Source organism: Scardinius erythrophthalmus, assembly GCF_964197995.2.
Source record: "Scardinius erythrophthalmus genome assembly, contig: HAP1_SCAFFOLD_653, whole genome shotgun sequence".
NCBI lineage: Eukaryota > Metazoa > Chordata > Actinopteri > Cypriniformes > Leuciscidae > Scardinius > Scardinius erythrophthalmus.
The window spans coordinates 1-24,699 of NW_028295968.1; the positions used below are offsets into that span (position 1 = coordinate 1).

The 24,699-nt window shown below is 36.8% G+C and overlaps 3 protein-coding genes across 3 annotated transcripts; all 3 read right to left on the reverse strand.

Moving 5' to 3' along the window:
* Positions 1–25: 25 nt before the first annotated feature.
* On the reverse strand, positions 26–2,617 carry LOC308686688 (annexin A1-like; the record flags this gene model as incomplete). Its single annotated transcript, XM_081395122.1, has 9 exons — positions 2,139–2,617; positions 1,864–1,927; positions 1,646–1,760; positions 1,126–1,220; positions 749–862; positions 539–629; positions 383–462; positions 227–283; positions 26–119 (listed from the first exon to the last, which is right to left on the reverse strand). Coding segments are annotated over exons 1-9 (880 nt in total), but the record flags the coding sequence as incomplete, so codon positions are not given.
* A 235-nt stretch (positions 2,618–2,852) lies between these two features.
* Positions 2,853–15,372, reverse strand: LOC308686690 (annexin A1-like). The gene is made up of 13 exons (XM_081395123.1): positions 15,345–15,372; positions 15,125–15,206; positions 14,881–14,992; positions 10,507–10,601; positions 9,611–9,724; positions 9,265–9,355; positions 9,103–9,182; positions 8,955–9,011; positions 4,738–4,831; positions 4,542–4,637; positions 4,186–4,244; positions 3,308–3,430; positions 2,853–3,049 (listed from the first exon to the last, which is right to left on the reverse strand). The coding sequence occupies exons 2-13, from the start codon at positions 15,176–15,178 to the stop codon at positions 2,993–2,995; spliced, it is 1,032 nt and encodes a 343-aa protein (XP_081251249.1). The 5' UTR covers positions 15,179–15,206; positions 15,345–15,372; the 3' UTR covers positions 2,853–2,992.
* Positions 15,373–18,935: 3,563 nt separating this feature from the next.
* Positions 18,936–23,317, reverse strand: LOC308686687 (transmembrane channel-like protein 2-A; the record flags this gene model as incomplete). Its single annotated transcript, XM_081395121.1, has 10 exons — positions 18,936–19,144; positions 20,078–20,192; positions 20,344–20,422; positions 20,499–20,624; positions 21,213–21,452; positions 22,254–22,321; positions 22,405–22,533; positions 22,685–22,843; positions 22,934–23,113; positions 23,261–23,317. 10 exons carry the CDS (start codon positions 23,315–23,317, stop codon positions 18,936–18,938), a joined length of 1,362 nt encoding a protein of 453 aa, XP_081251247.1.
* Between the last annotated feature and the right edge of the window lie 1,382 nt (positions 23,318–24,699).

Genomic DNA, 24,699 nt, shown 5'->3' on the forward strand with positions numbered 1-24,699 from the left:
AGAAGAGTAATATTGCTTGACTTACTTTTGCCCAACTGAGCTTCACTCCTGTTTGTGAGGATGTCAATCAGAACAGAGCAAACAGTGCCAATCCTATTCTCTCCTGCCTCAAACAGAGCCTAAAACAACAACATAGCAAAGTCAGAGACAGTACCTACACTGTTTCAATTTATAATGCTTATTGCATATTGCAGATATTTACATAGTGCAAGTAAAGAATCTTTACCTTTGCATCACTCTTAGCCACTCCATCATCAATGTTACGGTCTTCACTTCTGGTAGCCTGAAGTTGTAAGATATTGATATAGTAATATATCATTACTAATACACAACATTATTTTCTTGTGCTGTTACAACAATTACACTGAACTATGTTTTGTACCTTGCAAAGGGCAACTAGGGTAGTCTCAAGATGTCCTTTAACTTCACATTTAATATCTTCCTCCAGCATCTCTCCATAGACTGTACAACAGAAAGAGGTTAGCAGCATAAACATACATCTGCTTGAGGAAAAACATGTTTTTATCTTTCTTGTTACCTTCTTTGAATGTATTCTTCAATGCTGTGATCTCCTTGTTTGATCTGGTCCCCAGAATTTCATTTAAGACAGCCTCATTTGTCCCGAGACCCTGATTATCAATACAATTTTAGTATTTAGATTTAAGTATTGGTATGTAGTACATTAAGTCTTTGAATAAAATCTACATTTTTAAATTAGATACATTTCAATAAGACTAGTAAGTTGTACCGTCATGGCTCTTTTCATTTCAAAAGCATCATACTCAGGCGGTGTCATCAGCAAAGCAAGGACCACCTCCTCAAAATCCGACTTCAGAGCTTTTTTCAGTGCATCTGCCAGAGGCTGAGGATTAATGATAAAACAAAAGCTATAAGCACAGAACAAAATTTCATCTGTGTTCCTCTAGCATGGATTTGACTTGGACATATACTGTAGATAAATGACTTGGCTCATTCATCTGCATTGTTTCATAAGTCAAGTTCAAGGGTTGATGGAAAACATAAATAAGTAACTGGATTCAAACAATTGCTGAATATTGAATTTAGTTGAATTTAGATTAATTGTATTCTTAGCTAAAAGATGTTGAAGGATGTGAATATGCTTACTTTTCCTGTACTCTGCTGATAAGCTGCTTTGATCTGTTGTCTTTGTGCATTGCTCCTCTTTGCTAGAACCTCCACAATGGTGGCTTCATCCACACCTTCATGAGAGGGAAAAAGGCCAAAATCACATCAGTTTATCATATTAAAAGCTGTTTATGATCATATTACAGAGTACTGGTGGATCTTGATATAATGCACATATAATAATAGGTATAATAATAATTGCACTTGATACCAAGTCTATAAATCACAGATACAGAAGAACAATAAAGCCAGATGCATAATAATACAAGTCCCAAGAGAGCTGTATATTGTGTAAAAGTATATTAGCATTCTTCCTGGTATGACATAATTGGTGGGGTGTGTCCTCCATTCATGCAACAATGCAAAAAATATGTAGGGTCTCATTCATTTGAATTTTTTACTTGATTTCTCTCAATACCTGCATCAGGAGCATGAGAACATGGTAAATTTGCATTTTGCAGTCAAATACTTTGTATTTAGCAGGATATCTCTACTTTACCTTTGGTCTCAATGGCTTTCTTTAATTTTGCAACATCATTCTGGGCATTGAAGTTTGGATCAGCCTTGACTGTTCCAAGGTATCCTGTCTCAACAGCAGGAGCAGCTTTAAAACCCTGAGATAAAACATAGCAACATGCAAGTACAAATAAGTAATGATGGGTTTCTTTTTAGGCAGATCTAGGTTAGTCATCACCTACAGGAAATGCTTTTACTTACTGTGTCATCATTAACTTGCTGGAATAATTTCTGGAAAAAGGCCATCTTGAGAGCTTTAAAGAAGCTATAAAGAACAAAGCAAATGCATAAGGATGAGCTTATGACCAGACATCGCAAACATTCCCTAGATATAGGTAAATCAAAATTCTCATATAAATTACATCAATCATCAATTGCTTAATTATAAACATTGCATAATTAAGTCATGTTGCACATTAATAATGATAATCTTTAGTAGAGGACATTCAGTTAAAAGCATTACAAAGACAACTCACTTGTTGCTCTGTGAAGTCTGTGAGAGCTGATCTGAAATGGGTAATTTTGAGAACAGAACCTGTATTTTTATTCCTTGTACACACCCACTGAAAAACTTTGGGCTGGGCAGAGGTGTTAGACCAGGTTGTTCTGGTTGTACCTGTCTGTAAGACTTGTGATAATCTATCATTTAATGGTTTGCTGTACTTTTCCAGTTGTAGTCTAAACCAGGGATGGGCAAACTCGGTCAAGGATGGCCACTGTCCTGCAGAGTTTGGCTCCATCCCCTGATAAAACTCACCTGCCTGTAATCCTGAAGACATTGATTAGCTGGTTCAGGTGTTTTTGATTAGGGTTGAAGCTAAACTCTGCAGGGACACTGGCCCTCCAGGACCGAGTTTGTCTATCCCTAAACCTAATCCAAAACACATAGGAAATGATGTTGTTCATTAGATGATGCTAGTTTATTAGTTTTATCAACTTGTGGAAATTTGTCTCTTTAATTATGACAGTAGACACACAGATAAGGTCAAGTAAGTGCTCCAGCCCTGAGTTCTCACATGGTAAAGAAACCAATATGTTCATCCTAGTGTAAAATACTGCCAGGATTTACAAAGTGATTTATTACAATAAAATATTAATAAGAGTTTAATTGTGATAAACTGTTGGATTACTACTGAGAAAATATCTAGGAATTGTATCTAGGAATATTATATTAAAAATTCATACTAACATTTACAGTGTGCACAATTGACATTTATTCCACATTTAAATGTAACACTTTTCATGAGCCAGCTATGGGGAGGATTAACTGGTGCTGACATACAGTAGACCATTTAATGAATGTTCACATAATCCAGTATGTAAGAGATGATTATTGAGTTCCACAGAGAGTCAGCAGAATCTTCTCATAATCTCCTCTTGTTTCCTTCTGTAAAACCAGAAAAAGGATTTAAATAGGACAGTTATTGTATTTAATAGGACAGCATGATGAAACAGGCAGTAATATACAATGAAAAAATAAATGTAGAAAGGGGCTTGATTGAATTAATTGGGAATAGATTCTGAAAAGTGACCATTTCTTTCCAGAACAGATGTGATTAAGAAAAAATTTGGTCTTATTTTTTTATTTATTTCATGTTGACTTTAAGCTAGTTGGTTAGAGCTTTTTAAAATTATGGAGACTTACCAGAATGTCCTCCTGAAGAGTTTTGCCATACATCCTCTTGTATTCTTGAATGATTTTCAGCAGGTCAATTTCTGAACGGCTCACAATGATTCTAGTCAGTGTGTCAGTGTTGGTTCCTAAACCCTAGAAATCCATAATTAGTTAAAGGGTCATGAAATGGAAAATCAAAATGTCCTTAATATTAATTTTTTTGTATTCCACCCTTCTGAAACACCAGGATTTGAAATCGGTACAATCATGACATTACGGTTTTCCTCTAGATGCCATACAGAAAGTTGTTCTGTCCTTGGTTGTGAACAAACTGCACTTCCAAAAACTGGACATAATGTAGCTACTCTTCCAAAAGAACAAAGTATTATGAATGCATGGATGAAGTTTATTTTCAACAAAGTGCCTGAGTGATTAAACAACAAAGTTCCCTTTCGTATAGTCAAACTTTGACGCCGCATCATGGAGTTTACGCTTTTGGGAGCGCCATAAGTGTATGAAGCACGTGTGACGAACACACCAATTTATTGGCTGACAACAGTCCATGGCGTCACAAGCGGAGCACCCGTAAGTCAAGGCAGTGGGCATTTACTTGTGTTTGAGATGTAACGCCCTTTGAAACTTACTGTTTTTAACAGAGAATGAAAATGAGGATGGAAAATACATTTCTTTACAAATATTTGAACTTTTTTGGCACAAAAAAACTTTGCTAACGTCATAAGCTAACCTAAAGAAACATTATATAAAGATCTGAAATGCATTTTTTGCCCCCTTTAAATTCATGTGAAAATACCTAAATAAAGAATGGCTGAGGATATCAAAAACATGTGTAGCATGTGCTAGTAATGGACGTGCTGGAATACGTTCCATACATTCCTTTGCAACTTTACCTTCATAGCCAGGTGGAGCTTTTCTGCAAACAAGGCAGGTTTGTTCCAAGCAGACTTCACTAAACATGAAAAATAAGAATGTTGTGAGGTTTGTTTGTAAGAGGCTGCTGTGTGTGCACAAACCGAATATGTGACATTGTACTGCTTGATTTAGTTTCTATTGTATCTTTGTACCTATCTTTGTGTGATAAAGTTTTGTGTGAAACTACTGTCTGGATCCACCCACAACATGCAGAGCTGGAAAAACAAGCTTCCTAAATAGTCTTTCGCCACTGAAGCATTTAACATGTCTAGAATCTCTTGCAAACACCCACACGTAAATACACACAACCTTAAATGTGCACTTGTTTCCTTACCCAGTGTCATCAGACATTCTTCAAGGTTTCCATGCAGCTCACTCTCAAGAACTTTGGCTAAACCCTTCTTGCTGTATTGGCCATAATACTGGAAAACTGCAAATACATTTTGAATAACAGTAATAGTGCCTAAAAAAAATAAAGTCATCTATCATAAGTGTTTCATATTCTTTTTTATAAGTGGTCTTCAACTTACTTTTGCACAGCTGAGATTCACTCCTGGATGTAAGGACATCAATCAGGACGGAGCAAACTGTGCCAATCCGATTCTCTCCTGCGTCAAACAGAGCCTGAGAAAACAATAAAGTGAGATGGGTAGAGCACATGCACACCAATATACTGGCACTTACATGACCTTACACACTGTCGGGATATTACAACCTATAATGCATACATCTACGTCCTATTTTACAATATGTGTTAACCTTGTTGTAAAGCCTGCTTGTGTGAACAACTTATGTTTTCCTGTCCACTGAACAAGAAAATCAACAAGGCAACAGAAAAGGTTATCTAGGTCAACTGAGAAATTTCAGCAAAGAGCTTGACCGTCAGGAATTCTGAGAAGGAGGACCCAGATGCAGAATAAGCAAGGGGTGTTATTTATTGACAACAATTAACTGCACAAGATAGGTGAGGTAGGAATACAGTCCAAACAATAGGGCAGGGCACACAACTGGAGAACAGGTAGGTCCAAGATGAGACAGCAAAGACGTGACGGCTAAAGATGGAGACAAGGCAGCGGCTCAGGAAATCAGAGGCTTGACGGTTGGTAATGAGACTGGATGTAGCACCAGACTAGCTGCCAGACCAGGAGAGTCAATGACCAGGGTGCAACAGGATGCGGGGCAGGAACCAACGCGAGACAAGACAAGACTGAACAGGCCAAGACAACAAGTAATAAAAGCAAAATAAAACTGATAATGAGAATACAGAAAAATAAAGAAAATAAATACTGTAATAATAGGATCTAGCAAAATAAATAAACAAAAGATCTAGGCTAGATATAAATAAATGAAACTTGCTAAAAGAATGTTAATTGTGTTTAAATATGCTAATGAGGCATAGTCTAATTAAATATGCACTAATTTGCATACATTTCCTGAACAAAAATCTGAACAATGGATGAAGTCAGGTTAAAAAATATTGTTTCATTTATTTGATATATTAGAGCCAAAGGTTATTACAGAGGGGATTTTGGATATCTCTATTTATCACTCCACAAATCAGAAAATACAGTCAACAGACAAAAATAATACAATTTTCACCATTTTTTTTGGAATAAAATGTTGTACAAAATCAGTAAAATTATATATGAACAAACCCCTATGTAAAAACCTTCATAATATAGATAAGAATAAAACGGTAAGGTTTGGTGTATGTAAGTGTTACTGAAGTGTAGATTTATGGCTCAATGTAGGAGGAAAAACTCATTTTGAGAAAACGTCCTTTAAAGATATATACTTTAATTGAAATCTACAGATGCAAATAGATAAAGTGCTCTAAAATGTACAGTTAAAAGTGTATTTTGGATGTTTTTTGTCCACTAGTCTGAAAAAACACTTTATGAGAAGCCCAAAATCTCAAAATTGACAGATGCGTAAAAAAAAATAAAAAAAAAACACTGCTTTTGCCTGTAGTTTCTCCCCTTAATAATCAAATCAAAAATAAGAGAAACCCAAAATAATACTTGGAAGAACTTGATCAAGATAAAGACCAGAACTTGACTAGACTTAATCAGGAACAAAGAAAAAAACTTTGCAGAGCACATGAGGAACAGGTGAACACAATTAGGCCAATGACCAGAGAAGGACTAAACAAGTGGGCGTATTAACGGGAAACAAGGAGGCGGGATGAGAGGAGTACATGGTCAACACAAACAGAGACAGAGCCATTTGCTCAAGCACAAGACAAACAAGGAAACATTAAACAAAGACAAAACAGACAAGATTGTCAGGACAGGTCAGGTCAGGGCAGGTCAGGGCAGGTCAGGAGGGGCTGATGACTCAAAAGGCAGCAGACAGGTCTAAAAAGAGAAACAGTCTTTTTGAAAAAGAGAAACAGGGTCCTCCTCTCTTCGGGACATTGTTGTCCTCCTCTCCTGAATATGTCACTGTTTCTCTTTTTAGACCTGTCTGCTGCCTTTTGAGTCATCAGACCCTCCTGCCCTGCCCTGACCTGACAATCTTGTCTGTTTTGTCTTTGTTTAATGTTTCTTTGTTTGTTTTGTAACAGCATTGTTCAGCTTGTATCTCACCCTCCACTCAGCACAGGTACAGCAGGGTTCAACAATGGTAATGGCAGCTAAGTCGGCCAAGAAATGACTGGTCGCATATGAAATATTTAAATCAGTTAAACCTCACTGCCCACATCTCAACAACTGCCAGTTCATGAAGATTCCCATTGTGTATTGGCATTGATGGTTACATGAACAATCAGAATCAATCAGCATCAAACTGCTAGAATTAAATTTTAGGGCTGTACCCGAGGTAAAGGCCACAGTCCCGGCTCCAGGACAAACTACTTGGGGGGGCTTTTACAATTCCTAGGTGGGCTTGCGTGAAAACTAAAAACTGACCGATGACAGCTGAATCTACTCAACATGTGCTGATAACGTATATAGGCCTAACCTTAATTTATTTTCTTAATATTTCTCTTGTGGCCCACCGTGAAAAAAATGAGAATTATTTCATGTTAAACACGTTGAGTGAAAAATGAGGACTAATATAAAATCTTCATCGCTGCGCGTCGGTTATGCAGTGATGCGCTATGATATTATTGCGGGGCTAATTAATTGTAATATTGATTTGATAATAAAAGTAGCCTAATAATAATAATTGTAGCAAACCTTATGTTTGATTGTGTATATGATGCATTAATTCTGGATGTGCTGGCGCTTGTTCTATGTGTGTGTGCAATGCATTTTCCCCTCGGGGCTTGTGTAGAAAGGCAATTAAGGTCATGCATTGCGTACTTGGGGTGTTGCGGTCTTCGGGTTTTCCTCTCACATGTGTGTGAGACGTTTAATAGCTTAAAGTAAAGAACAGCTCAGGCAGTTCTCGTTTATTGTTATCTTATTCATAAAGTGTTTAGGCGAACCCTGCACGAACGCTCAGTCACATAATCATCATTCAGATCACCGCAAGGGGGGGCTTGAGATCATCTTAGGGGGGCTAAGCCCCCCCAAGCCCCCCTTGACGCCGGGCCTGAAAGGCCACCCGACACCCCTCTAACTCGATCACTAGTGTCAACCACGCATGTATGAGCCTCTGTTTACCATATTTGATGTGCATAAGAAAATAGTCTTCAAAAACAAAACGTACTTTTCAAGCAAAATAAAATTGTAAGGAGTAAAAAGTACCTTTTCCCCTTCCAAAATGTAATGTAAAGTATTCAGTTGAGTATAGTGCAAATACCTCAAAATACTTAAGTACAGTAAACAAGAAAAATTAGTTTACACTACTTAAAAAGTAGTTTACACCCCTTCTTGTCCAAATGCACTTCACTTATCCATTAACTCTACCTAAGGCTTAATAAAGGCTATTATTTAACAGTAATAAATAACTATTCTGGTTTACTATCGAAAGTCAGTATTATAACACTGCTAAAATTATTGTCTCCTCTGTATCCATTGCTTTTGTTATCAAGAGATGCTTTGGATACGTGCTAAATGAATAAATCTAAATACATTAATAATCACCCTCTTTTTAAGTAGTTCCAGATGCTTTTTCACATTAATCTTGATTGGCAATAAAACAATCTGTAGAGTTCATAGCCTTAAACTGAACCAACCAGCTTCAAAATGAATCACAACACAACATTTGATATGAAGCAAAAAAAAATGTAAGTAAAAAACACAAAACATATTGTACATATTGTACACTGTGTAAAATTTAGGATTGATTATAAGGAGAAAATGCAATTATGCTACAATGTTTCAATCATATAGAATTCAATTGCCGAAGCACATACGATGTGAAAGCAACACATTTGCTAGTACCTGTAACTTGTAATTTTATGTTTTAATCACAGATGGCAATAGAGAGGCCAAAGTTCCGTAGTGCACTTTTTGAAATCTAAGTGTCAATATTAACTTCTTGTATAAAAGTAAAAAAAAAAAAAAAAAAAAAAAAACCCTATTTAAAATTAAAATATTACGAAGTAATATCACTCATAACTGTGTTGTGTTGTTTGATGTTGCCTAATTCAAATGACACTAACTTGTAGCCTCTTAAGAGGAATACACTATAGTGTATAGCAACAATGAATGAGATACTTCCAGATGCCTACCAACCAATCCAAATTCAGAACAGGTTACATGGAAATGATTTATACCCAGACAAATTAGCATATACAAATAAATCAGTTCATGTGATCAGAGTTGTTACAATGTTGCAGTGGAATCAGCCACAGTACCTTTGCATCACTCTTTGCAAGCCCATCATCAATTTTATAGTCTTCACTCCTGGTGGCCTGAAGTTATGAGATATTAATTTAGCACATATAACAGATTTAGCTTTCTTATCGTGTAACATAAATACATTAAACACTGTTATTTTTGTACCTTGCAAAGAGCAAGCAGGGCAGCTTCGAGATGTCCACTAAATTCACTTTTAACATCTTCCTCCAGCGTCTTTCCATAGACTATACAATAGAAAGAGGTTCACAGCTACATACACATCTGCATTCATAAAATACTTGCATGTATTTGGATCTGTGTTGTCACCTTCTTTGAAAGTATTTTTCATTGCTGTGATCTCCTTGTTTGATCTGGTCCCAAGAATTTCACTTAAGACAGCCTCGTTTGTCCCAAGACCCTGATTATCAGTTACATTTTAATAGAAACATATGCTTTTTAAAACATATGGAAATATTATGAGACAACATTTTTAAATAGTTTTACTTTTTTTTTTTTTTTTTTTACAGAATAAGAATTATTGAAGAAAAAAAATATAACATTGTACCTTCATGGCTCTATTTAGATTTAAGTATTGGTATGTAGTACATTAAGTCTTTGAATAAAATCTACATTTTTAAATTAGATATATTTCAATAAGACTAGTAAGTTGTACCGTCATGGCTCTTTTCATTTCAAAAGCATCATACTCAGGCGGTGTCATCAGCAAAGCAAGGACCACCTCCTCAAAATCCGACTTCAGAGCTTTTTTCAGTGCATCTGCCAGAGGCTGAATCATAAAAATAAAAGAAATATATATAAAAGTTATTTACATAAAACATTACAATTTTCTTTTACAGTCTAGACCAAGGTTAAGATCAAGGCACACAAAAGATATTTTGAATGTTAAATTGTATCCTGGGCCTTGTATTTTTATGCCCACTCTAAAAAATGATTGGTTGACTTTTTTTAAATGTAAAATTAAATTAAAAAAAAAAAAAAAAAATGAAATGAGAATAAAAATGCCTAGCCTTTAACATAAACTGCACAGTTTCCTGAAAACTTTAATTTAATAATTTGGCAAAGTCATGAGTCTGGTCTCTTTAGATTCCTTGGGTCATACAGAATACAATACTCAGTGTTCCAAGGTCAGACATACTGCCTGCCAGCCTATCTATTTATTTATTTATTTATTTGTAAAATGCTGTATTTCATGCACTGAAAAAAAAAAAGACCTAAGATTACCATAAAAGGTTGGTGCAAGTGCCACCTGCTGGTAAAATGTTGTAAATTTTATCTAAATTGGCTTATTACCTTTTAAACAACTGTTCTGGCACAATCATATATCATAAAAAAACTGGCACAGAACATGAATCGTGTTTAATGCAGTTTATGATGTGCTAAATTAAAGTTCATATTTCAATTAAAAATAACTGAGAACTATGAAAGGACAACCTCAGCATGTTACATATGCCTCCATCCATTCCTCCAATCTCACATTTACATGCCAGACCATCTTTACAGAAAAATAGGCCAAAGACAAATGTAAATGGAGGATGTGAAAATGCTTACTTTTCCTGTGCTCTGCTGATAAGCTGCTTTGACCTGTTGTCTTTGTGCATTGCTCCTCTTTGCTAGAACCTCCACAATGGTGGCTTCATCCACACCTTCATGAGAGGACAGACCAAAATCAAAAATGAGCAGCTTTGTCAATGCATTTGATCTTGGTGGACTAGATCTGCACACTGTTGGGCTGTTGATTATTGCTGCATGAATAGAGACGTGCAGGGATGACATCAAAACCCAGAAGACTAATTCACCACTGGTTCCCTTGAAATGGGGATTTATAAATAGTGATTTTTATTTTATTTGATTTTTTTATGAGTTTGTGAGTTTAAGGTCAGTGGTAAACAAAACTTGATGTAAATTACACACCCCTTATCGAAAACGTAACTTTTGAAGCTGTTATTGTTAATAGTCAAGAGTTTGGCATATTGTTGAATGATTAATGCTGCCGTTATATTTGAATGCCTATTTCTGTCATGAAACTCTAGATGATGGGTGCTGATGATATTTACAGTGTTAACTACTTGACACAAACTGATTGGTTCATGTCGCATCTTCAGCCAATCAGCTTGCTTGCTCAACAGTTAAATTGCTGGTTACCATAGCAGCTTGCTAAAGGTGAAAAAAAAAGTGAATAAAGAAGTTGTCTTTATCCGAGGGTTTTATTCCAATATTCCTACAGTTTTCTTAGGATTGAAACCCAGAGAACACCCAAAAGCAAATATTATATTATTTATATATATATATATAAAAAAAGAATAAAAAAAGACAAGAGCATTTTGGACTGTGAGTGTGTCTAGTTTTCATTGTAGAACAAATGTTCAAGTATGTTTACCACAGACCTTATTTTACTCATAAAATAATAATAAGAAAAATTAGTCGAATTAGTCTTCCTTTTGAAATCATCCCAGCACCACTCTACAGGCATACATAAATCCAGTAGCAGATCTAGACAGGTGGAGCTGAGGGAAGTGTGGGGGTTTCATTGGAACTCTGATAGCATGTTTCAGGACCAGCTTACAGCAAAAACCAAACCAGACTATTTAAATGTTGAGCAGACAAGCTCATTGGCTGCAGAATTAGAATAGGCTGTGCTAGTAAATGATGTGATTGATAGCAGATTGCATTAGCCTGCTCCATTAAGAGTTTCAAGACTGAATTCGATATTTAATCTGGTGTTGTTGTTTCTATTAAAAAACAAAACAAAACAACACAAACATTTCAATTAATTGGACATGGTCACTAAATGTTCTAAAAAAATCAAATTTAATTTGATTTTGAGTTGAATGCAACATTTTTCGTATAAAATAAGTGATACTTCACTTGACTGTATAGGTTATTTTTGTATCTGATTGTGTTGATATACACTAAGTAAACAAAAAATAGAGAAAAACATATTTTGTGAAAATGAAAGCGGAACACCAAAAACATATGAACATTCTGAATAATTATAGATTAATACAGAGTCATACAAAATAATTCCTTGGAACATAAACATTTATTTTTGTCATGCAGCCTGTTTTGTCCCAGTGCACATGAATTAGTGTCATGTAGCCATGTGGCTCTTTGCTTTTCAACTATGTATTTGTATGAATGCATTCTAAGAACGTTTTTCAGGTATTGCATGGGTGTGTCCTCCACACCTTTTCTAAAATAAACAACATAACACTTGAATACATATACATAAAATATATCTAGCTGAAAATGAACAATGTTTTTCATTCCTTTGTCGAAACACACATTCCTATAGCTGGTATCAGGGACATGAGATCATTGTACATGTTTAACGTTGAATTTATTATAATAATACACACACACACAAAAAAAGAAAATCTGTAGAAAACCAGAAAAGGTACATATAATTTTCTGCCAGGACATTATCCATTAAGTTCATGGACCTTTAACCCTAAAACACAATGCAATGTGTAATTCTAAATACACATAAAATCACCTGAGAAAAATCAAACCTTTAAAGCTGCAGTCCGTAACTTGTTTGGGTTAAAAATGATCCAAAATCAATTTTTGAGCAAATACATAGGCCTAACCAGCCAGTGTTCAAAACTATCTGCTTGCCTTAGCTCGATTCAAAATGGTAAGCTTTTAATAATGTTTTTAATTCCAGTGGTACTGGTGGATTTCCGCAGGAAATTCGAGCATGTCTTTTCGTCATTACGTCACATCTGTACACATAAAGAAGGAGTCTCGGCTAGTAGGCTATGTTGCGTGTGAGGATGTTGTAGGTGGAGATTTATAGCCTTTTCTCACAGCCCTTGATATAATTAAACTTATCAATTTGATGGCGGATCCAGAAAGGTTCAAACGACAATCACCAGTAACAACTGGAGATTCACCCTGGACTTCGGAGTGGCTACGGAAAAAAAGAGACTGCAACCGGGCCCATGTGAAACCAAGGATAAAAATCAGAAGGGCATTAAATGTAGTCACGCAATGCTGATGTTGTTAACATTAACAATTTGAGAACAAAGTATTTGCACGGTTTGATGTGATATGATAGTTAGATCATTAGATTTAATCAAATCGATTTACTGCAATGCTTTTTTCACCTTAGTTGGTCAGAACAGTTACTTACTTAGTTGTAACTTGTTCAGATGATATTTTGTTGGTCATACTACCAAAAAGTAGAATCTGTGATTGCGAATGACAGTATCCACACCGGCGCGGTGTCTCATCAATCACAAGTTCAGTATGGCGTACCACAAGGCTCAGTACTAGGACCTAATTATTGGACAAAAAACTTCCTCACGTAATAACCTAGAATACTGTCTAACACTTGATGACTGCTATGTTAAGTCTTTGTCGTCGGTTAGGAACCTGGGTGTGCTCTTTGATACCAATCTTTCATTTGAAAGTCACGTGTCTAGTATCTGTAAAACTGCATTTTTCCATCTTAAAAATATATCTAAATTACGTCATATGCTCTCATTGACAAATGCGGAACAATTAGTTCATGCTTTCATGACCTCAAGGCTAGATTATTGTAATGCCCTACTGGGTGGTTGCCCTGCACGCTTAATAAACAAACTACAGCTAGTTCAAAACGCAGCAGCTCGAGTTCTTACCAGAACCAGGAAGTATGACCATATTAGCCCAGTTCTGTCAAAACTGCATTGGCTCCCTATTAAACATTGCATCGATTTTAAAATATTGCTGATGACTTACAAAGCACTAAATGGTTTAGCTCCGCAGTACTTGAGCGAGCTCTTAACGCATTATAGTCCTTCACGTCTATTGCGATCTCAAAATTCCGACCAGTTGATAATACCTAGAATATCAAAATCGACTGCTGGCGGTAGATCCTTTTCCTATTTAGCACCAAAACTTTGGAACAATCTTCCTAACATTGTCCGGGAAGCAAACACACTCTGTCAGTTCAAAGCTAGATTAAAGACACATCTCTTTGACATAGCATTCACATAATACATTATAGACTTCTATAATTCAGTGTTAGGCTGCATAGATTAGGTCAGATGGAACCGGGAACACTTCCCATAAATCCTGATGTACTCGTTACATCATAGGAAGAATGGCATCTACGCTAATTTTAGTGTCTTTGTTTATCCCGAGGTCTTTCCGCAGCCTGCCGGATCCAGGCCGTATCCAGATCTGACAAAGGACCTTCGCCTGGACCCGATGACAACGCAGTGCTGAAGTGCCAACTAGTCTCTCCGTATGGAGGATCCCTTTCCCACTCTACAGATAAAGCGTTGTCGGGAAAACTCAATTTGCGTATCTACCCCGAATTGATAAAATAAAATAAAATTCTGAATCAAAACTATAAGGAAACACCAGTAATTTGTTTAGGCTTGGTTTGTAGGGAATAACAAACCTGCACACATATATTCAAACGCACATAACTACCAATTCTTAATGCGCATGTGAACGCCATCAGCGTTCCTCACAGGTTCGCGTTTAAAGTCTGTGTAGAGGGAATGGTGTATTCTTGGCGGCCCCTAATTTAATAACAAATGATCGTTGCGACGGAAGCGAATCAATCAAAACTAACTTTAGCTGGAAAATAACTTTATTAAAGAACCGCTATAAAGCCAAAACATTCTCTGTTACCTAAAATTATAGCCTACGTTTATCTCTTTAAAGCTGCTTTGAAACAATCTACATTGTTAAAAGCGCTATATAAATGAAGATGACTGACAGCCGCACATTCTCCTCAAAACATTGGATTCATCCGTGCTGTGCCGTGCCAAAACACAAACCACATAAAGTTGATAATTCCGTGAATAACTACAATTCCAGATTTCGAACAGAGATGGCGACAAAGAGGAAAAACTATGGACTGCAGCTTTAAGTAAACTTCCTTCAGAAAATTCCTGGTATTCAAATACCAACTTTGAGTGTATTTACCTTTGGTTTCAATGGCTGTCTTCAATTTTGCAGCATCATTTTCAGCATTAAAGTTTGGATCAGCCTTGACTGTTCCAAAGTATGCTGTCTCCATAGGAGCTCCTTTAGAACCCTGTGATAAAACATATAGCAAATGCTAAAATATCAGATCATGGACTAATTATTAATATAAGTAATGAAGTTGAGATGTATTTAATGTGTGTTGGCATACAAAACATTGATTATGTATATATTCTGAACTTACCTTGCTACTATCATCATTAGTAATTTTCTGGAGAAATTGTTTGAAGAATGCCATCCTTTAAAACCTTTGTACCTATAAGAAGCTAAAAAGAAATGCAAGGTTGCACTTGAACAGTTATAATATTTTTAAATCATTGATCCATTGTCAAATGTCTTCAAAGAGCTTTTTTAAGATAAGTTATTCAAAAGGACTGTTAAACACATTTACAATGATATCTCACCTGTTCCACTGTGAAGTGAGAGCTGGACTGAAATGGGTTATTTCAGGAACATAATCGTGCCTTTTATTCTTTTGGCTGCGTGGAGGAGTTAGACCAGGTTGTTCTGGTTGTACCTGTCTGTACTACTCTGTAGTCATTTAATATATTTGCTGCACTCACCTCAAACTGAATTTGTGGATTGTGTAAGATAAACTGACATGCAATACAAAGCCTAAACATAAAACATGTACATGAAACATTGTTCACTAGATTTTGCACAAGACTGTGCACATACTTTAGTTTATACTATTAGTTTTCATTTTCTTCTATTTTAATCATATTATTTGTTCACAATTATAGGAGCATAAGTGATAGTTCATCCAAAAATGAAAATTCTGTTAGCTTTTACTCACTCTAATGTTGTTCAAAACCCCCATAACTTATGTGGAAGGCAAATGGGAAAGAGCACAGTGAATATTCTTCAAAATTTCGGTTTGCACAAACCCTATATGGGATGACTTTTTATTTTTTGGGAGCTTGGGGGTCCCTAATAATATATCCATCATAAAATGTGAGACGCCACCACAAAGTCGTAATTACGAGTGGGAAGCAATGGCGGAAGCAAATAGTTTTCAATCACGATAAATGCATTTCTGAATGCTGACAGTACAATGTAGATTGTACGCATTGTGTGTATTGTTAATCAATAAGTGAGATAAAGTTTGCCAGAAAACACTACTCATTTAGCCAGTTTATGAGCTGATAGGCATGAGTGACCAAACTACAATTCCCATCATTCTCTGTGGCAGTATAATAATAATAATAAAAATAACAATAACAACAACAACAACAACAACAATAAAACATAAATGACACATATAATGTGCATTCTTTGAGTTTTCCGAACTTATAAAAACAAACGTCCCAAGAGAACTTGAATGCACCATATGGTCCTAACCCTATGATATTGCCTGAACAAAAGTAGTTTAACTGCACAGTGTTTCCCTAAGGCAACAAAAAAAAAAAAGTATATGAATAAAACCAAGTATATGAAAAAGTAAATGAATAAAACCAAAATAAATCTTTAAACAATCAAACATACTTCTTGATGCACATGCATATATTTTTTTTAATATAAAGTTATTTAAACTTAAACATGTTAAAAAGTTATATTTATCTTACTAATTGGTTGCACCGTGTATCATGTGACTGCGTCATTAAAGGACTGTGCCACCCCCAAACAAAAGGTCACACCCACTTCAGCCCCTCATTTCATTGAACATGTCAGGTGATATTATATATCAAAAAAAAAAAAAAAAAAAAAATATATATATATATATATATATATATATATATATATATATATATATATATATATATATATATATATATATATATATATATATATATATATATATATAAAGGGGCGGTGTGAGGTCCAAAAAGGTAGTTTGTTGCCTGAGGGCAACACCATGGCATAGAGGGTTAATTTTACAGTACAATCACTAATGTGTACTTACAGTGTACTTACCTAAGAAAGTGCAAGACTTGATTTTTCTGCTAAGACAAAAGCTGAGATGAAACCCCCTGCAATAAAGTAATAAAACACCCTGGAGAGAAGATCTCAAAGAAAGAGCACATGACATCGCCTTGATCGCCTTTGTCCATCTGAGACGTGTCTCTCTGTAGGCAAGGGCGTGGTTAGCCGGAACCCTCAACTTTCCACGACTTTCAATAAGAAAATTCAACTGCAGTAGCCACCGTTCAACCTGAAGAGGGCAGCACTCAGACGTTTTTACACCATATTTTGTAGAATTAAAACACTTGTAGAATTAAAAAAAAAATACTTGAATCAATGAACAGCATTAATAAAGCCCCAGTCTTACAGATCATTAACTAAAAAAAGTTGTTTTAGGGTTTAGTTACCCTTTAAATATCTCAGTGCGACTGGTAAAATTTCATTGCAATTGGTATTATGAGAAAGATTGATAACTTATGAGGATTCTTTTCTCCTTTTGGGTGTTGTCTCTTCATAATATCTGAGAATCCTCTCCTCTTCCCCTGAACCAGGTGTTTATGTAGTAAATATTTACAACCTTTTGTTCTGGTCTGGGTATTTAAGGGTAAGTGGCAGATTTGTTCTGGCATTGTGAACGAATAATTGAAAGTATGGGATACCCAGAATAATCAAAGATCTAAATTAAACCATAATCAAGGTTTATGGTTATATTCTAATAAGAAACACAATCTAAATTTGATAATCATTTGAAATTGGAGTCAGATTAAGCACAGAGCTAAAGTAAAATCGAAACTAAATTCTACAAATTAAGTGAAGAACGCTGAAAAGACATACACGCATTATACCTTCACCCACACCGTTGGATTCCGTCATTGGTCCGACGGGTGGCCTTTACAAAAGTACTGGGTTAGTATAGGTAACTACATGGGTTAAGGTTAGGTTTAGGGGTAGGTTCAGGGTTAGTACCTAGTTATTACCCAGTTATTGCAATTACTAATTAGAACATAGTATGTACAATGGGGAACAGGACTGAAAAAAAAAAGAGCTACAAAAATTTAAGTAAATGATGACAGAAGTTTCCTTTTTGGGTGATCTCTTTAAGATCAAGCAACTCCTGACCTGAGTTCTGTCAGACTACAGAGTCGTTTTACGTGACATAAAAAGCTTATGAGGTTTGAAAAAGAAAAGTTGTATAACTGGGTTCTGGGTTTGTATCACACATTCACACAAAATAAAAAAAATACAGAAACGTTCAGAACCAGTTTAAACGCTTTAATTCATTATTAGTCATTTATTTATCTTAGTGATCATAACCCAATCTTCATGAAGTGACACTAAAGTAAAGAAATGATTGAAATCTTCACAGATCTTCGAATTATTATAAAACACAACACAGAATAGATAACAAATGCATTGTAACTGTAGTTCAGTTTTTCAACAGGTATATAGTGGTATGATTTATAACATCTCACATACAGCAGCTCCAAAGAGTATTTACACACTTAAAACACAATTAAAAATGCATGGATGCAAAGCATTAGACAACAAAACATCAAAGCAAGCTATATTTTAAAAGAAAAAATATTAGAACACACTTTACAAGCTTTTTTGATGATAAAACAACCGATATCCTGTTCAAAATGAAGACAAAAAGTATTAGGACACTTTTGGATGTTCAATGTTAGTGGAATATGCTTAAAGTTAATATGATGAACAACACCTGATAAACTGACTTTATCTTTATAATCACTCAGTTGTTTAATAGTCACTGCAAAAAAATAACAAAAATAAATAAATGTCAGTAAACGTAGGGAAGAAGTTAGTTTTAAGAAAAGTTCTGGGATCAGTCTGAAGATGCTAATTGCATTCTAACATTTTTAGATGTGACTGAGTGTCCAAATTCCTTTTGGGGCCACTGTATGTATATGATGCGTGCAATTTACAAAGATATTAACCATTTAAACATTTCTGCAGACGTGTCCAAATAATGTAATAATTTTTAAATATTCTTTCTCTGGAGAAAACAACCGATGCTTACATTAATTGTAGAATGTGTAGACAGGGAGGGCACACAATAATGAATAGATCACACATTAGCGTCTAGGGGGTGGCCCTTGACCCCTGCCTGCCCCTGGTTGGCCAGGTAGAGGTCCAGGTCCCCTGGGGCCTGGTGCTCGAGTCACAGGCCCCCGGGCATTAGGATTGGCTGACGCGAGTGACACATCTTTCTGCAGACGCACGTCATTTCCTGCTGAGCCTGGTTTCACTTTTGGAGATTTTCCACCCTGGTCATGCTTTTTTTCTACGGCAGAAAGAAACAAATGGAATGAAGGGTGACATTGTTTCACTGAAAGGTTTACCGTATTTTTGGATAAAGCCTGTAATTCTGTTTAAAACTATTCAAATACATATGACTTACATAGAATTACGCTACCGTTAAAAAGTTTGGTGTCTGTAAGATTTTACAGCAAATGTTATCTGATAATATGGTACACTTTTTAAAAATAAAGGTTATTTATTGGCATTGATGGTTCCGTGAAGAACCTTTAACATTCATAGAACCTTTCCATTGCACAAAACAAAAGGTTCTTTATTACAGTAGAAAACAGCGTCAAGGTTCTGCCCGTCTTGTCTTTGTTCAATGTCTCTATGTTAATCTTATGCTTGAACATATGGCTGTGCCTTTGTTTATGTTGCTCATGTTCTCCCCTGGTCCTGCCTCTTTGTTTCTGTTACCACACCCTTTGTTTAGCTCCTGTCTAGTCCTCGCTTACCTGATTGTGCTCTCCTGTTCCTTGGCTGCGTTTAAGTCCAATTTTTTTATGCCCTTCCCTCGCTAACTTCCCTCCGTCTCATTCACTTGAATGTACACTATGCTTACGTTGCAGTGCCCATGTTTGACATGTTTAAATTGAATGCCCTAAGCCCTTGATCACCCAATCTGCTATGGAGCTGATTTATTATTTACAGTCACCCCCCATCCCCCTCCCCTCCTGGTGTTCTATGCACCATTCTATAGGCCTACATGTATGCTTGGGCTGTTTATAAACAAATATTAAATATGAATATATCTTTATGAACTGTTCACTGAAAGGTTCTTTGGGGAACCAGAATGTTATATTTTTCTTTCTATGGCATCACTGTGAAAACCTCCCTTTTGGAACCTTTTTTTTTTAAAGAGCACCAATTGCTTTTGTATGATTGTCAGTAACATAACATTCTATGCAATGCACACCTGCATGTTTCTCCGGATGGGCAGGAGAGCTTTTGGGAAGTAGATCCTCCAGGTCCTTCATCACCTGGTTAGTGCTGTCTTTGTTATTCCGTCTGTTCTTATCCTCATCTCTTGCCTAAAAATGAACGTTAGAAATGCACACTGGCTAGTTTTAAAGCACACTTTAATTTTTTTTTTTTTTTTTTTTTTTTTTTTTTACCAACTGGTGCCATCTAACAAATCTTAGCATGGATTGTTGTGTATCTCTGAACATAAACACTACTAACCATCTGCATTTTCTTTTTTAGCTCATTGTTGGCATTCTGGTAGGCCTGTGACACTGAATTCAGATAGTAAATGGCCAGACTGTAAGAAATAAAAAATACAAATATAAGGATTTTTTATTGTTTTATGTGATCATGGTTTTTAATAATTTCCTTACACCATGAGAAGTATTGCTGCTATAATGAGTCCAGGGTTTGCTAGGTAGCCTAAGATCGTCCCCATAAACGCAGGTAGATCCATATCAATGGTCTCCATAACGACGTCAATCATTTTTGCCTTCCCACTGTGGTAACAGGAAATGAAACAATGAGCATGAGCAAATTTGATAATAAAAATTCATTTGGGGTATTATGCATTTATGTGTTTGTGTGCATATGAGCTTATGTTTGTGTGTGGTGGGTGTCCTGGTAAAAATTTCAGACAAAATGTCCCCACAAAGACTGCAATACCCGAAGTCCTTTTTATCCTTAGGACATTTTATAGTCCCCATGAGGAAAACAGCTGATATATCATACAAAATGATGTTTTTTGAAAATGTAAAAATGCAGAAAGTTTTCTGAGATGGGTAGGTTTAGGATTGGGGATAAAATATGTTTTTTTACAGTATGAAAATCATTGACTTATGGAATGTCCCCATAAAACATGGAAACCAAACGTGTGTGTGTGTGTGTGTGTGTGTGTGTGTGTGTGTGTGTGTGTGTGTGTGTGTGTGTGTGTGTGTGTGTGTGTGTGTGCTTGTGTGTGTTTGTGTGTGTGTGTGTGTGTGTGTGTGTGTGTGTGTGTGAGTACATGTGTGTGAGTGCATGTGTATGTGTATGTGTGTGTGTGTGTGTGTGTGTGTGTGTGTGTGTGTGTGTGTGTGTGTGCATACCTGAAGGGTCCACAGTCAAAGGAGGGAGGCAAAGTCATGATGGTGTAAACCACAGGCAGGAGACTCAGAAAGAGAATGAGCAGTAACAGGCCCATGTAGAAGTTATTGGATTTAGAAGCTTTAAAGACCCTCTCGTGTGGGGCGTTACAGGCCATTACAGCCCAGCACTGGTAGTACATGGAGCTCAGGAGCCGCAGAACATTGATGCCCACCAGACCAGGAGCATAGAACGCCCCCATCCTGACAAACAACAGACAAATAAATTGATATCTACAGGTACAAAAGAGTTTGTGGCTAAATATTGTTTTGGAATATGTCCAATGTAGTAATTGAAATGTCTAAATTGTCTCAAAAAGATGAAAAGCTTCAAAGCATTTTAGAACCTAGTGTGCAGCCTACAGTCAACATCAGGGGTGTTCAATCCTGCTCCTGGAGGGCCACTGTCCTACAGAGATTAGCTCAAACTTGCCTCAACACACCTGCCTGTAAATTTAGTATGCCTAGTAAGACCTTGATTAGCTGGTTCTGGTGTTTCATTTGGAGCGGAAGCTGAACTCTGCAGGTGGCCCTCCAGGAGCAGGATTGAACACCCCTGGTTTATTATACACACCTGATTCATTTAGCTGTTTACAGGGACTAGATCTCAAAGAAACAGGTGTGATTTCTCAGGAAAACTTTTTGGTAACACTTTATTTTACAGTGTCCTTGTTAAAAATGTTACATGTACTTACTGTAGTAATAAGAGTAAATTATGCATAATTACATGCAACTAACCGTAAACCAAACACTAACCCTAATTATATGGTAAGTACATGTTGTTAATTAATATTACTCAGTACTTGAATGTATAGTTACACTGTAACAAGGAAACCATAAAGTGTAACCAACTTTTTATGCATTGTAATATCAGTCAGCCTCAATAACGGTATAACTACACAAGGCTGTGCACTAATCCAGAAGATTTTTATTTTATTTTTTTATTTGGGCCATTGCTTATATTTTTTTATGTTGTTATTGTGCTGTTTGTGCATTTGGTCCTACCAGATCATTCCTTGGTTAAATACCAATCCCAGCACATTGCCGCTTATATCAAATTCACCATAGGAAGGCTGAAAATGAAAAAGGCTGTTAGTTATCAAAACCTAAAATGGCAGTTTAGGTTGCTGGTCATGAACCTATATAACGGACTCACCCAGCCAGCCTCCAGATCCCAGCACCAGCAGTAGTTCAGGAAACGTACAATCAGCGCTCTCAGGAAGTCACCAATGAAGATGGTCAGATAAGTCACCTGTATATCTGATACGGTCAGCTTCACAAACTCCTAATGGTGGGGTGGGAATGGTTTGATGTACAAATATAAAGCCACAAGAAATGTGCAAACAAATGTTTAGATCAGAATATTTCATCAATTAATCACAATATACAGTAATTTATATATGATTTCTGCTGGAGGAATTAGATGGACACTTTACTAATCCCACTGCAGTTTCCCAGCAAGGGCCTCTGATGCCATCAGAAGGATCAAGAGGAGGTGGGGTGCCTGTGTAATTTGGGTTGTTGGCCGAGAAGTTGGCATAATAGTCCTTAACGAACCAAATGCTGGCATTTTTTATAGAATCCTCTTCTGCAAGCTTGAAGAAAGAAAAGGTTTTGTTCACTTAAAAATCACTGATTCCCAGCTAAAAACTGGAAATAAAAAGGGTTATCATCAGAAAACCTACTTTTGAATTGACCTCATCGAACAGAGCAAGCAAAAATGTGTAGAGGTTGCCAAGGAAGAGTGCAAATATACGTCCCAGCTGCCACTTGAGAGCGATACGTGGATGGTATTCTTCCAGCTCTGCGATAGTCTCAAAGAGCATCGGACCCACCAGTCCCAGCAGAGACATGATGATCTCCATCTGAGATACAAATGTTATTGTTATTACATCATCTACAGGGGTTGGACAATGAAACTTAAACACCTGGTTTTAAAAATGTATTGGTATCATGTAGGGCCTCCTTTTGTAGCCAATACACCATCAGTTCATCTTTGGAATGACAGATACAAGTCCTGCAGTGGTCAGAGGGATTTTGATCCATTCCTCTTCCAGAACAGTGGCCATGTCACTATGTGATGCTGGTGGAGAAAAACGTTTTCTGACTTGCTCCTCCAAAATACCCCAAAGTGGCTCAAAAATATTTAGATCTGGTGGCTGTGCAGTCCATGGGAGATATTCAACTTCACTTTCATGTTCATCAAATTATTGCCACAAGTCTTTCTGTGTGTATCACAAGTCTTGCTTGGTGCATTATCATGCTGATACATGGCACCAACTTCAGGGTACAATGTTTGAACCATTAAGTGCACATGGTCCTCCAGAATGGTTCGGTAGTCCTTGGCAGTGACGCACCTATCAAGCACAGTAGAGAATGCCATGATACTGCAGCCCAAACCATCAATGATCCACCCCGTGCTTCACTATGGGCAGCAACAGTCCGGGTGTTAAGCCTCTTTAGGACTTCTCCACACCGTAACTCTCACGGACTCACCAGAGACCAATACATGGTTCACATTGTCCACAGCCCAAGATTTGCACTGTTGGCACCATTAAAACTGACATTTGGAATTGGCACGAGTGACCAAAGGTTTGGCTATAGTAGCTCGACCATGAATATTGACTCTGTGGAGCTCCCGTCAAACAGTTTTGATGGAAACTGTCGAGGGTCGAGTCGAGGTGCACATTTAATTTGACAGTGAGTTGGGCAGCTGTGGTTTTATGTTTTTTTTGGATACAATCCGTGTTAGTATCTGGACATCCCTTTCAGACAGCTTCTTCTTGCTTCGACAGTTACTCCTGTTGGATGTGGTTCGTCCTACGTGGTGGTATGCCGACATTACCCTGGATACCATAGCTCTCCATACACCACAAAGACTTGCTTACCTGGTCACAGATGAGCCAGTGAGAAGCACGCCAACAATTTGTAGCTCTATGGGCCCTATCTTGCACCCAACGCAATTGACTTTGTACACTGACGCATGTATCATTCCTATTTTGCACCCGCGCACAGCAGACTTTTCCCTCCACAGACGCACGTCGGTAAACTAGGAAATGCATTTGCGCTCCCGGGGGCGGTTCAGCACAAAGAGGAGGCGTGTTCCGGCGCAAACGTTCCCTGATGCTATTTTGCAGGTTTAGAAAACAATTCTGCCACTGACCAGGAAAAACCTAGTCTAAAGTCAGTGGCGCATTGCGCATGTTATTCATATGCTATTTTAAGGGCACATGCTTGGCCATAATCAATGTAGCGTGTGCACAATGTGCATGCACTTTGCTTATCTCATCTACACACATACGCAGCAGTTTTCGTTTTTAGAAAACCATACATTATTACAAGGAAAAATATTAACACACGAGGGATATCATTGTTGTGTCCATGAAGATGTGAAAAAATACGCATAAATCTAGCTTACACATTTACCCAAATTTTTATACGCCTGTTTAAC

What these genes read in the sequence shown, in the direction of transcription:
- LOC308686690 (XM_081395123.1), bottom strand. Translation starts at nt 15,178, where the DNA reads ATGGCATTCTTCAAACAATTTCTCCAGAAAATTACTAATGATGATAGT. An exon ending in TTGCAAAGAGTGATGCAAAG is followed by an intron (nt 4,832 to 8,954) that starts GTACTGTGGCTG and finishes TTGTTTTCTCAG; the next exon opens with GCTCTGTTTGACGCAGGAGA. An exon ending in CTCTTCAGGAGGACATTCTG is followed by an intron (nt 3,050 to 3,307) that starts GTAAGTCTCCAT and finishes CTGGTTTTACAG; the next exon opens with AAGGAAACAAGAGGAGATTA.